This window comes from Odocoileus virginianus, chromosome 6 (genome assembly GCF_023699985.2).
Source record: "Odocoileus virginianus isolate 20LAN1187 ecotype Illinois chromosome 6, Ovbor_1.2, whole genome shotgun sequence".
In the NCBI taxonomy this organism is placed as follows: Eukaryota; Metazoa; Chordata; class Mammalia; order Artiodactyla; family Cervidae; genus Odocoileus; species Odocoileus virginianus.
Genome location: NC_069679.1, coordinates 59960392 through 59974089, shown reverse-complemented (window position 1 = coordinate 59974089; position 13698 = coordinate 59960392). Strand labels below are relative to the sequence as shown.

At 38.1% G+C, this 13698-nt stretch overlaps 1 protein-coding gene across 11 annotated transcripts in view; it reads right to left on the bottom strand.

Annotated features, from left to right (window-relative positions):
• The window catches only part of PCNX4 (pecanex 4), a 65209-nt gene extending 52221 nt beyond the window's left edge, over positions 1–12988 (bottom strand). For 8 of the 11 annotated variants that reach the window (XR_011488332.1, XR_011488331.1, XM_070469434.1 and 5 more), the window contains exons 1-2: positions 12899–12988; positions 1532–2275 (exon numbers count right to left, since the gene is read on the bottom strand). Coding sequence is in view for 8 of the 11 variants with exons in the window: in XM_070469434.1 (XP_070325535.1) it covers positions 1532–2220 (689 nt within the window). In the remaining 3 variants the exon portion in view is untranslated. Of the gene's footprint in view, positions 1–1531; positions 2276–10123; positions 10232–12898 lie in introns of all 11 variants that reach the window. The other 3 variants (XM_070469429.1, XM_070469430.1, XM_070469436.1) reach the window with 3 other exon arrangements.
• Between the last annotated feature and the right edge of the window lie 710 nt (positions 12989–13698).

Sequence of the window (13698 nt, the reverse complement as noted above, 5' to 3'; positions counted from 1 at the left end):
GGTTAAGTTATTTACCACTTTATAAGTTCTTCGCGACTTTCTAACAAGGATTGCCCTTTCCTCTAGTTTCCAATAACCTGTTCTCACTTCTGTCTTAAGAGCTCACCAGAATTGCCTCTAACGTCCATATTCCTAGCACTCACTTCAAAACTCTTCCAGCCTCTACCCATTACCCAGTTCCAAAGCTGCTTCTATACTTTTAGGTATTTGTGACGGGAGTACCCCATTTTCTAAAAGAATCCCTGGTGGCTCAGATGGTAAAGAATCTGCCCACATTGCAGGGAACCCGGGTTCAATCCCTGGGTCGGAAAGGTCCCTGGAGAAGGAAATGACAATTCACTCCAGTATTCTTGCCTGGAGAATTCCACGGACAGAGGAGTCTGTCAGGCTACAGCCCATGAGATCACAAAGAGTCGGACATGACTGAGCAACTAACACTTTCACTTTCACCCCAGCTTCTTGGTATCAAAATCTTAGCCAGCTCCTAAGAAATACTATAGTCTGAGTGGTTTAAACAACTGAAATTTATTTCTCACAGATCTGAAAGTCTGAGATCAGATTGCCACCATGATCAAGGTATGGTGAAAACTCTTTCTGGTTTGCAGGCAGCTGCCTTCTCCCTTTACCTTCATATGTTAAAGAGAGAAATCAGACTCTGGTGTCTCTTCCTATAAGGGTACTAATCCCATCCCACTAGGGCCCCACCCTTATTGTCCTAATCAGCTCCCAAAGACTCCATCTCCACATACCACCACAATGGGGGTTAGGGATTTAACAGAGGAATGTGCTCAGTCACTCAGTTGTGTCTGACTCTGCGACCCCATGAACTGTAGCCCACAAGGCTCCTCTGTCCATAGCATTTTCCAGACAAGAATACTGGAGTCAGTTGCCATTTCCTTCTCCAACATATGAATGGAGGGGCACAAACATGAAGTGATGCCCTAAGAGGTGCCTCTACATTTCTACTGGTGAAAGAGAAAACTGCAAACTATAGAAAGAAATATCAGATTTAGAAAAGGCAAGCAAAAGAGGTCAAATAATTGTGTTTAAAATTGCTATTTTCTGTTTCTTCTACAGTAAATTGATTTTAAACAATCAATTATTTTCTATAGTTACTACAACAAAATTAAGTAAGTTATTCTATCCACCTTAAATCCACTCAATCTATGTATAATATTTATCAGTATCAATTTTAAATTTCTGTTTTCCCCTCACAGGAAAGTTCTGTCTCTTTTCACAGGTTTTAGCCAGGCTATGTTACAGATTCATGGCTTCTTATTTAAAGTAAAACACAGGAATGAAATTTTACTTATAAAGGATTTTCTTCTTACTCTTCAATAAGATTTAATTACTGCTTTAGAATGAATGTTTAACAAAGATTAGTCCTATGAGATTAATTATCAAAACTTATCAAAAAAAAATACAACATCACTCAATGGTTTGGTGACTTAATTCATATTCTTTTTTTTTTTAATACTAAGGAGATTGCTTAAAAATAAAGAACGTTATAAAGTATTTGACAGTTTATTACCTGTGTGCAAGATCTACAGAAACAAAGAAAAAAATATAAACAGGTCTCATAAGAGGAGTGATTTCATAAGCATCCTGGGTTTGGAAAGTTGCAGACTCTGTAGGTGTGTTTACAATTAATGAATATTCTCCTATACACAGCGTCATCCATCCAAAGACAAAGAGCACAACAGTGCCTCCTACACTGCCATATAGCAGGGTTATTCTATTCGGGAGCAAATACCATGTTCCAAGACCACACAGTAATCCAGCAAGAACAGAATGAAAAACTACGTTGGCTGTATGTTTTTTGCCAGGAATTAGAAATTTGATGGTCTCAGCACCAGCACAATCTGTAAACTCATGCTCATCTTCCTCTGCTAAGATGTCTGTGGTCAGCATTCTCTCCACCGTTACCGATTTGTTTCTGGCATATGAACTTGTGAACTGGATGACAAATGCGGTGAAAAGCATTAGTCCACCTGAAAGTGCTGCTGCGTAATAGTCTTCCAGGATGCCTAATTGGTACAAAAGTGTTCCTATTCCACCTAAAACCCATGGCATCAAAAAAAGGACAATCTGATTAACATATATGTAAGGAGGGGCACAATAGCCCAATTTGAGTCGAGGGCCTCCAAGAACAGTCTGTGGAAAGCGCTTCAGGAAGAAGTCCTGTTTGTAATCGTTCAGCAGAGGCACATCTGGACTCATCCTTCTCACTCAGATTATTCTGAAAGTCACTTTCTTTTCTGTAACACAGCAGTCACTAAGAAAAAGAAAAAAATCACTATTTGAAAACGTCATACTTAAAACATGAGGGAAAAAAAATCCATATTTCCATTAGTTAGTTCCTTAGGGCAGGATTTGTATCTTCACTTTACCTCATTTCCATTGCCTGACACATACTTGGCACAAAACAAATAGTTGCCAAGTGCTTTTTAAGTGAATATGAAAAAAAAAGTTCACTATTAATTTAAACAGAACTTAGACAAACTCAGAATTTCTTGAGTAACTCACATTTTCAGATTCTAAGGTCAAAGGAAAGTTCAAAAAGCCAGTACTCTCAACTCAAATCTGCTAGTGGTTTAACTGATCATTTCCCTGAGTGTTTCTGTTGTTTGTTCTTTTAAACTTTTCTATTACAAGGGTGAGCAAAGTTTTTCTATAATAGGGTCAAATAGTAAAGATTTTAGGCTTTGTGGACCATATGATCTCTGTTTCAGCGACTCAACCAGGCTGTTGTTGCAGAAAAGCAACCATAGATAATATATACATAAGTAGATATTAGTAGTCATGTTTCAATATAACTTTACAGTCTTTACCCAAACAGGCTGTGGGCCAGATGAGCCTGTGGGCCACAGTTTGTCAACCTCTGCTCTATAAAATAAGGATATTCTCTGTAATTCCCTTGAACTGAAATGGAAACAGAGGTGGAAAAGAGAGATACTAAGTGTTAGTAGTCACATCTCCTAACAATTACAGTAAATTTAGGTTTTCTGCTAATTTAAAAACTCAAATTCTACTAAAATAGTAGCATTTCAATAAAAAGCCATTGGCAACTCAACATGTAGTAGGAAGAACAACTGGAAACCAAAGACTCTTAAGAGTCAGATTACATGCTTATTATTAACTAGGTTACCACATGCAAACCACTTCATGACCCAATTCATGGCACAACAATGTGAACGTACTGAGTACCACTGAACTGTACACTTAGAAATGGTAAAGATGGTAAATTTTATGTTCTATGTATTTTACCACACACAAAAAACTTAAAGCCATCTTAAAGTAACTTTTCTTCCCATCAGTTTAAGAGATTCTTTCTGAAAGTTACTCCTACCCGACCAGTATCAGCCCTGGAGAAAGCTTTTGGGTCACCATTAAGAATTACTACCTTATAGCACATCTTGGGAAGTTGGTAAGTTCTTTATCTTATAAACACTTATCATTTTATATCTTCCAGCTACTGGTCTTAGTTCTGCACTGAAAGTCATAGCTTTTAATCACATCACAGCCCTGCAGGTACTCACGAACCGGAGGGCCAGATGGAATCTTACTGGTTGATAGTTTAACCTCAGAAAATGAAGATTGCCTCCTTTTCCTCTGAATGAGCGTATCTCCTATATACTGATGTCAGTGTACTGTGTTCTGATATGCTTGCTCAGTAGAAGCACGGGTAGGTGGGTAAAGATTCTAATTTCAATTACCTATGGATGATGCTCTCAGATAGGAAAACGAGCTTGGGTGACTGGCTTGGGCATTTAAAAGCTGACCCCTCCTTTTCCACTAAGGCAAGTCAAGAACAATGTGAGATGACTTGCTGGGGAAGGAAGCCAGAAATTGAAAATACCTTATAAATTAGATTATCTAGCTGCATGTTACTGCCCATATTCAATTACCTTTTAGTACTTTTGAGTCTTCTGTAAATTTAGTTTAAATGTTCTTGCCCATTTGATTTAATATTCTGTTATTATATTCCAAAGAGTGGAATAGTCTAAAGTAGATATACTGTTGATTTAGAAACTTGGAAAGATGCCTACAATATATTGCAAAGTAAAATAAACACATTGATGTTCCCATTTGTATTAGAAAAAAAAAGTATGCATACTTTCAGGTATACAGGGTTATTCCACATGTGTAAGTATACAAACACTAGGCTTCGTTTGTATTTCACATATAACATTTTGACACCTCTTCAAATTAGCAAATATCCTGTAGGACTCTCAACCCATGCTCTGCAAACACATCCTGTGGCCTCTAAGTGGCCATGCTCATACCCTCTCCTTTGCGCAGGTTATCTTCCCCTACCTTTCATAGTAATCTTAGTCAACTTTCAAGATTCTGTCTAATCCTTTCAGAAATTCTGCAGAGCACTTAGACCAAACTGTGCCTCTCTCCTCTCTGTATACGCAAAACATTGCTTATTTATAATATACTCATCTTGTAACATGTATCAACTGGGGGCATTTCTTGTATTATTCACCTCTTTACATGTTATCTTTTCAAATTTTTTTTTCTCTACTAATAAATTATTTGTGGGTAAGGGCCAAATCTTGAGATACTTCTGATTCTCTTTAATATTTAGTAAAATACTCTGGCACAGAAAGGCATGTACTACATTAATGGCGTAGCTTAACTAAGATGATTAAAGTTGAAGAAAATTAAATATTGCTGTTCGAAAGGGAAGTTGGATGTTTTTTATTGTTTCTGAAAACTTCTTCCAGCATATCCTGCCTCATTCAAAATAGTAAACCCATAAACTCTTTATTTCCGGTTTTTAAGTGTTTGCAAAGTATCTTCATTTACTTCTCTTATGGACTAAATAATGGCATCTAGTGACAGTACTACCAGCTCAGAGAAGATCTTGCCTAAAGCAGTATAGTATCCCAGTAATATTGGAGCAGAATGAGCCTGAGGAGGAAATATGGCTGGGTTTCCTTCCATGGAGAAGGGAATGGCCAGAGAATTTTAACATATCAGAAGTTCAATTTTAATTCAATTTTAACATATCAGAAGTTCAATTTTAATCTCCTTCATTATCAGGAAAGAGGAGTTAGTTCTTACTGAGAGAGAAAAATGGAGGAAGAACAGCAGGCACAAGAGACAAAATAAGGTAGGAGTGATGTTGAAGTGAGGACAGACCAAAAAGTATGAAGAGTACAAGTTCCCTCAAGAAGACTTAGAAGCATAGGGGAGGACACTGGGATGGTGATTTATTTTAAAGGGATATATAAAAAGAAAGGCTGAAAGATACAGGACTATTTGCCCTACAGAATATTTCTTAAACAGATATCTATGGTTAAAGAAGTTTGAGAAACTATATACCAGACTGTCATCTTGAAGAGTCACAATGGATATAAGCAGACCAAAGATTCTGAGACATCAAGTTAAAAACAAAACAAAACAAAACACCATTTCAAATCTGCTTAAAATATATCATTTAAATTTTCCAAACTTATTTGACCTTGGAACCTATTTTCCCCTCGAAATCTAATAACAGATCATGTGCGCAGTGTTTTATGAAAACACTGTTTTCAGAAATACTGGCCTGGGCTTCAGTTGGAACCTTAAATATTTAGCCTGGGGAGTTAAAAAAAGATATAGCATTTAAAGGAGAATGTCATGAATGAAGGTACACAAAAAAAATAAATAAATAGAAATTTCATAGGCAGCAAGTACATCAGGTTGTTTTTTTCTCATACTGTAAGGATAAAAGAGGATTACATGACAAATGCTGTAAATTCATTTAGGCAAAAGTTATGATAAATTAGTACTGTTTGGCTTTTACTTTATTACAGATCCTGGAATACTTTAAAAACATCTTCTTTGTATGAAACGACAGTTACATTTATATAGACAGATTTTCTAAATCCTAATCTGGATTATTAGCATGAAAAATAAAATCAGATTCAAACTAACTCCCTGAATGAAAATTTGGCACATTCTGAGAGACTGTTAAAGACAGACTGATGTATTTATATGGCTGCTACTTACAACATGTTAAAATGAATAATGGCTCAAGGCTTCGGGAAAAAAATGTAAAAGCTGTGAAAAAAGAAGTTAAGGAATAAAGATGGTTGCCACAACAATGATTTAAGCCGTAGGCTTTCTTCATATGCTACTGTGAAAGCAGGCTGACAAAACAACCATAAATAGGTTGCTTTATTTGGAATCTGAGTGCATTTTTTACCCGTTATCCAATAGGAAACACAGATCAATTTGGCAATGATACAGATGGAAGTACTTAATTTCCAAAATCTTTACTTCCATAATCATGCAAGATATCAGCCTGGAAATCCCTTAAAACAAAGAAAGAGACAACAAAAAGTGGCAGTTTGGGGGGATTATTCTGAATTTATAGTTCTCTATATTTGGCAAAAAGAATTCCTAGAAATAAGTTTTAGCAATTGCCTGATTTTGGTAAGCAAAGGTTACTTTAAAAAAAAATCTAGCATACTGTTTTTATTGTTGGTTTCATTCACTGAATCCACACATTTATTTTCTATTAGATTAGAATTTTTTCAATGAAAAAGATACTAACATAAGATCTACCCTCTCAGATTTTTAAGTGTACAATGCAGCATTGCTAACTAGCAACATAATGCTGTACAGTAAGTTTCTAGAACTTATTCATCTTGTGTAACTAAAACTTGCTAAATAGTAACTTTCCATTTATTCCTCCCCCAAGTGCCTGGCACATCATTCTACTCCCTGTTTCTAGGACTTTGATGATTTTAGATACCTTATGTAAGTGGCATCATGTAGTATTTGCCTTTCTGTGATTTGCTTATTTAATTTATCATGTCTTCAAGGCTCATCCATGTTGTCACATCTGGCAGGATTTCTTTTTGAGGGCTTATCAATACTCCATTTTATGTACATACCATATGCTCTTTATCCATTCCTCAGATGATGGGACACTTGGTTTGCCTCCGCTTTTTGGCTATTATGAATAATGCTTCAGTACATGAAAGTACAAATATATTGAAAGACCCTGCTTTCAATTCATTTGGATACACACCCAGAAATGGAACTGCTCAATCACATGGCAGGTCCATTTTTAATTTTTTGAGGACTCTTCATAATGTTTTCAGTAGCACTGTACTACTTTTGTGCAATGTGCTATTTTGTATTCCCACTAACAGTGGGAAGGTTCCAATTTCTCCACATCCCCCAACACTTGCTATCTTTTTTTTCTAACAGCTATCCTAACAGGTATGAGGTGATATCCAAGGAGCACTTGTGCACTGTACCTCTACTAAAGTTTTATTGTACTTTGAGGAACATCAAGTTTCAGTAAATCTTTGCTCTCCTATTTTTAACTTCTAAAAGCACTTTTTCATCCCTAAATGTTGCTTTTTTATAGAGTCCTATCATTATTTTATGAATATGCTCTATCTCTCTGAGAATATCCATTACATATATGTATAAGTGTTGTGTGTGTAGATAAATGTCATTTATTTTTTGTAATTGCCTCATGTCCTTGGCCTCTTTTCTACTGAAGTATTCACTTTTCTTATTTTAAAAAACTTTTTATATATGAAGGATATCAACTGTGACTTATGTTACAACCCTTTCCCTCCACTATGTTAACTTGCTCTTGAAGCACTGTTAGAAGATGCTGCAAGGATTAACCATTACATTTTAATAGTTGTTAAAACAGACTAAATTCTTCCTTTCACAGAGAAACAGTTAAATGATAAATTAGTACTTTCCACAAATGTAAACATTGGAATAACTTTTGATGATCTACAATGTGTTAGGTGATGGTAGAAAGACTGCCTCTGACTCAAAGGAGTTTACAACCAAGTAGAAGAGAGATAATTTTCCTCCCAAATAATTGTTACTGTTAAAAGCAACTCTGGAATTATTTTAATTTTCATTATCAAGAACACAGAGTAAGCAAGGAACAGAAAGTTAGTTTACAAGTTAAAATTATTAAGCAAAGTTAAATTTGTCAAGAAGAAGAAATTCCTACTGTATTTAAAAACGCCAACACAAACTTTGTCAGTAATGAACAGAATGTGCACATCCACGTTCCAAAAAAGTATTTTTTTTGAAATTTGAAAGGAGGGGCTTCCCTAGTGACTCAGTAATGAAGAATCCACCTGCCAGTGAAGGAGACAAAGGTTCAAATCTGGTCTGGAAAGATCCCATATGCTGCGAAGCAACTAAACCTGTATGCCTCAACTATTCGGCCTGTGCTCCAAAGCCCAGAAGCCGCAACTACTAAGCCCATATGTGGCAACTACTAAAACCTGGGCACCCTAGAGCTTGTGCTCCACAACAAGAGAAGTCACTGCAATGAGAAGCCTGTGCACAATTTGAGAGCTGCCTGAGCTCTCTGCAACTAGAGAAAAGCCTGGGCAGCAAGAAAGACCCCCTCACAGCCAAAATAAATAAATTATTTTTAAAATATGAAAGGAAATATACAGAAGTTCTACTTTTCTAAGCATAATCACCTTTACTAATTCGGAAAACAAAAAACTTCATGTTAGGAAGAACTGTACACAGAAAATTATAAGACACTAATGAAAGAAACCAAAGACAACATAAACAGATGGAGAGGTATTTCATGTTCCTGGGTACAAAAAATCAATTTTATGAAAATGACTATACTACCAAACTCAATCTACAGAGTCAATGCGATCCCTATCAAATTACCAATGTTATTTTTCACAGAACTAGAACAAAAAATATCACAATTCATATGGAAACACAAAAGACCCCAAATAGCCAAAGAAGTCTTGAGAAAGAAGAATGCAGCTTGAGGAATCCACCTTCCTGACTTCAGATTATACTACAAAGCTACAGTCATCAAGACAGTATAGTACTGGCACAAAAACAGAAATATAGACAAATGGAACAAGATAGAAAGCCCAGAAATAAACATATACACTCATGGGTACCTTATTTTTGACAAAGGAGGCAAGAAGATACAATGGGGTGAAGACAGCCTCTTAAGTAAATGGTGCTGGAAAAACCGGACAGCTACATGTAAAAGAATGAAATTAGAACACTTCCTAACACCATACACAAACATAAACTCAAAATGGATTAATGACCTAAATGTAAGGCCAGAAACTATAAAACTCTTAAGAGGAAAACATAGGCAGAACACTTGATGACATAAATCAAAGCAAGATTCTCTATGACCCACCTCCTAAAGTAATGGAAATAAAAACAAAAGTAAACAAGTGGGACCTGATTAAACATAAAAGGCTTTTGCACAGCAAAGGAAACTATAAGCAAGGTGAAAAGACAACCCTTGGAATGGGATAAAATAATAGCAAATGAAACAACTGACAAAGGATTAATTTCCAAAATATACAAGAAGCTCATATAAGTCAACACCAGAAAAGCAAACAAGCCAATCAATAAGTGGGAAAAAGACCTAAATAGACATTTCTCCAAAGAAGACATACAGATGGCTAACAAACACATGAAAAGATGCTCAGCATCACTCATTATTAGAGAAAAGCAAATCAAAACCACAATGAGATATCATCTCACACCAGTCAGAATGGCCATCATCAAAAAGTCTACAAACAATAAATGCTAGAGAGGGTGTGGAGAAAAGGGAATGCTCTTGCACTGTTGGTTGGAATATAAACTGATACAGCAACTATGGAAGACAGCATGGAGATTCCTTAAAAACTAGGAATAAAATCACCATATGACCCAGCAATCCCACTTTTAGGCATATAATCTGAAGAAACCAAAACTGAAAAAGAAACATGTAATATGTATCCCATTGTTCACTGCAGCACTATTTACAACAGCTAGAACATGGAAGCAACCTAGATGCCTATTGACAGATGAATGGATGAAGAAGTTGTGGTACAAACACACAATGGAATATTACTCAGCCATAAAAAGGAACACATTTGAGTCAATTCTGATGAGGTGGATGAACCTAGAACCTATTATACAGAGTGAAGTGAGTCAGAAAGAGAAAGATAAATATTGTATTCTAACACACATATACAGCATATAGAAAAATGGTTCTGAAGAATTTATTTACAGGGCAACAATGGAGAAACAGACATAGAGAATAGACTTATGGACATGAGGAGAGGGTGAGATGTATGGAAAGAGTAACATGGAAACTTACTTTACCATATGTAAAATAGACAACCAACGGGAATTTGCTGTATGGCTCAGGAAACTCAAACAGGGGCTCAGGGGCTCTGTATCAACCTGGTGAGGGGGAGGGAGGGAGCTGTAAGACAAAAAAATGTCTTAGAATTTAATGGGGAGGGAGATGGGAGGGAAGTTGAAAAGGGAGGGGATATATGTATACCCATGGCTGATTCATGTTGAGGTTTGACAGAAAACAACAAAATTCTGGAAAGCAATTATCCTTCAAAAAAAAAAAAAAAAAACACTTCATGTTAGGAAAAGAAACAAAATGGCCCATATCTACGAGTTTTTTCAATCACACCAAGCTACTGACATATGAAATGGAAGTTTTGGGGGTTTTTGTGTGTGAATTGAGAAACAGAAGGACAAATTTGGAAAAGGGGTTTTCAGAGAAGGGTGGGCCTGAGAGAAATCAACAAATGTCAAAACAGGAAGCTTTTGTTACCTAAGCCAGCATGGCAATGGCAGGTAGGACTACTTGATAAGACAAACACACACAAGAGGGGAAGGTGTCTAAAAGAAATGGTTCTCACCATCAAGAAAGTGAAAAGGCGGCAGGGGTGGGGGTAGGATGAATTGGGAGACTGTGATTCATATATATACACTACTATATATAAAGTAGGTAACAAATGAGAACCTACTGTATGACACAGGGAACTCTGCTCTGTGCTCTGTGGTGACCTAAATGGGAAGGAAATCCAAAAAAGAGGAGGCATATGTATATGTATGGAAGATGCACTCTGCTATACAGCAGAAATTGACACAGCAGTATAAACCAACTATAACCCTATAAAAAAAAAGTAAAATAAAATAAAAAGTAAAAGGTAATGGAAAAAATGCAAAAACCATTCACAGAATGGGAGAAAATTTCTGCAAATTATATATTCATTATGGGACTTGTAATGACAATATAGAAAAATGTCTTACAACTTAATAAAAATACAAATAATTTAAAACTAGGCAAAAGATCTGAATAGACATTTCTCCAAAGATAATACACAAATGGCCAACATAAGCATACGAAATGATGTTCAACAACATTACTCATTGTGGAAGTGCAAACCAAAACCACAATGGGATATCTTCAAATCCACTTAACTGGCTATCTAAAAAACAGACAATAACAAGTACTGCCAAAGTTATAGAGAAATCAGAACCCTCAAGTGATAATGTAATATGGTGCAGCTGCTTTGGAAACAGTCTGGCAGTTCCTTAAAAGGCTAAACATAGAGTTATCATATTCCACTCCAGTATTCTTGCCTGGAGAATTCCATGGACAGAGAAGCCTGGCAGGCCACAGTCCATGAGGTCTCAATGAGTCGGACACAACTGAGTGACTAACACACACAAACACAACATACGACCTAGCAGTTTCATTCCCAGGTACTTACCCATGAGAAACGAAAACATTAGTCTACACAAGTATTTGTACATGAACATTCATAGAAGAAATATTATTAATTACCCCAAATGGAAACAACATAAATGGCCATCAACAGATGAAATAAAACGTGATATATCCATAGGTGCATGCCCAGTCGCTTCAGTCATGTCCAACTCCCTGCGACCCCATGGACTGCAGGCTGCCAGGCTCCTCTGTCCATGGGATTCTCCAGGCAAGAACACTGGAGTGGGTTGCCATTTCCTTCTCCAGATATATCCATACACTGGAATATTAATAGACTACAAACAACAGTGAAATACTGATGCACGCTATTAATACAACATGAATGAACCCTGAAAACAGAATGCTAAGTGGAAGAAGCCAATCACAAAAGGCCACATACTGTACAATTCCATTTATATGAAACGTCCAGGATGATCGAATCTATAAGGAGAGAAAACAGATTAGGGTTTGCCTAGGGCTGGTGGGAACAGTGAAGATTGGAGGGCAGGGAGAATGGCTGCTAAAGGATACAGAGCTTTTGGGGGCGTGATGAAAATGTTTTAAATTTGAATTGTATGGAATGTTGAATTTTAATCTCAATAAAGTTCTCACAAAAGAAAAAGAAACAGAAAAGGTCCCCCACCTGGTACTTTCTGTGGCAGCTAATAACTAGTAGGCAGTTCTTTAATTCGGAAATTAAATAAAGTGATGGTCAGGTGTCCAAACAATTAAACGACTAAAATGGCAACATCTGAACTGGCTTTGGATGCTATGATAAAGATGCGGAGATTTGGCATGGGTGATGGTAGACATCCAATAATATAAAGGATGGGGTCTGCCCTAACGGCGGGAATGAGAAAAAAATCCATCTAAGATTATACATCTGAATAAGAGAAAAAAGCAATTCAGAGGCCTGATTGGCAACTTCTGGTGGAGTAGACTTCACTGAAGTAAATGCTGGTCCTTAATAAACACAGGATTGTGGAGAGAGAGTGCAGATCGGTGGGGAAACAGTTGTTCCTGTTCAGGAGTCCATGATTTGACTGATTTAGGGCAAAGGTGGAGAAAAGGAGAAAACTGATACAGTAGTAAGGGCCATAGTTCATAATCTTTGTTTGGATAACAAGCCCACTCCTAAACCAAGACTTAAGGGGCCATTTTCCCTTTCGCAAGTGTCTCTTAGAAATAAAATAACTAAAATTCAACAGTCTAAAGAAGCCTTACGAAATAAAGTTAAAAGCACACCAGACTGATGAACTTTAGAGACAGAGCTCATCGCATGTCTTAAATCACTCTGCACAGGCCTGGGAATTAAGGCGGCCAAGTAGTGCCCAGGTGGGTATCAGGGATCTAACGTACCTGTAGTCACCTGAGGGAAGAGGCGAAGCGAAAGCATCCCGGTGACGGCACTTTTGCAGGTATACTCAGGGTGCGCGCTCCCGCCGAAAGGCTGCCTGCGGTCCGAACGCCGAGGCAGAGGAACTGTGGCGGCCACGGCAACCAGCTCACCGCGGTGGCATCGCGACCGGCACCTCGTTTCCATGGCTAACATCAACTCCAGCAGGCGCCTCAGGGCGCAGAACTGACCTCGGGGGCGGGCCGCGCGCTAGGCTAGTCCCGCCCCTCGCCCTGAGGTTACGTCTGGGCCTCAGCGTGACCAGGCAAGGCCGAGTGCGGGGAGAGGCGCGCTCGGATCGCTCCAGGGCTGGGCCAACGCTCGCGTGACCTGGGACTGTGAGACTTGCGTGGGCTTGGGCCTCGCCTAAGGCCCAGAAGCGGCGGTGGCGGATCCGCGCTCTAGCCCTGAACTTTCACCCGCGTCGCGCCTCTACGCAAGAGCGTCGTTGCCCTGGTGACGCGATGTTCCTCCGGAGAGTAGAGAGATTTTGAGAGCCGGCGCCATTTTGAGAGCTTGTAGCGCTGTGATCTGACTGACGAGTTTGAGTGTAATGAGACTCCAACCGCTCAGGGTCCCGCGACCTACGTTAACCACAGCTGCACTTTGGCCGTCGCCACCCAATACACCGACGGTAATAAATGCGTTTTTTCATACATATACGTGTTCGCTGTTGCCCCTTTATTGCATTTCCCCCCCAAGAGTGGATTTGTGACTGCATTTTAAATACTAGGAACCAAAATACCCATAAGTGAAACATGCC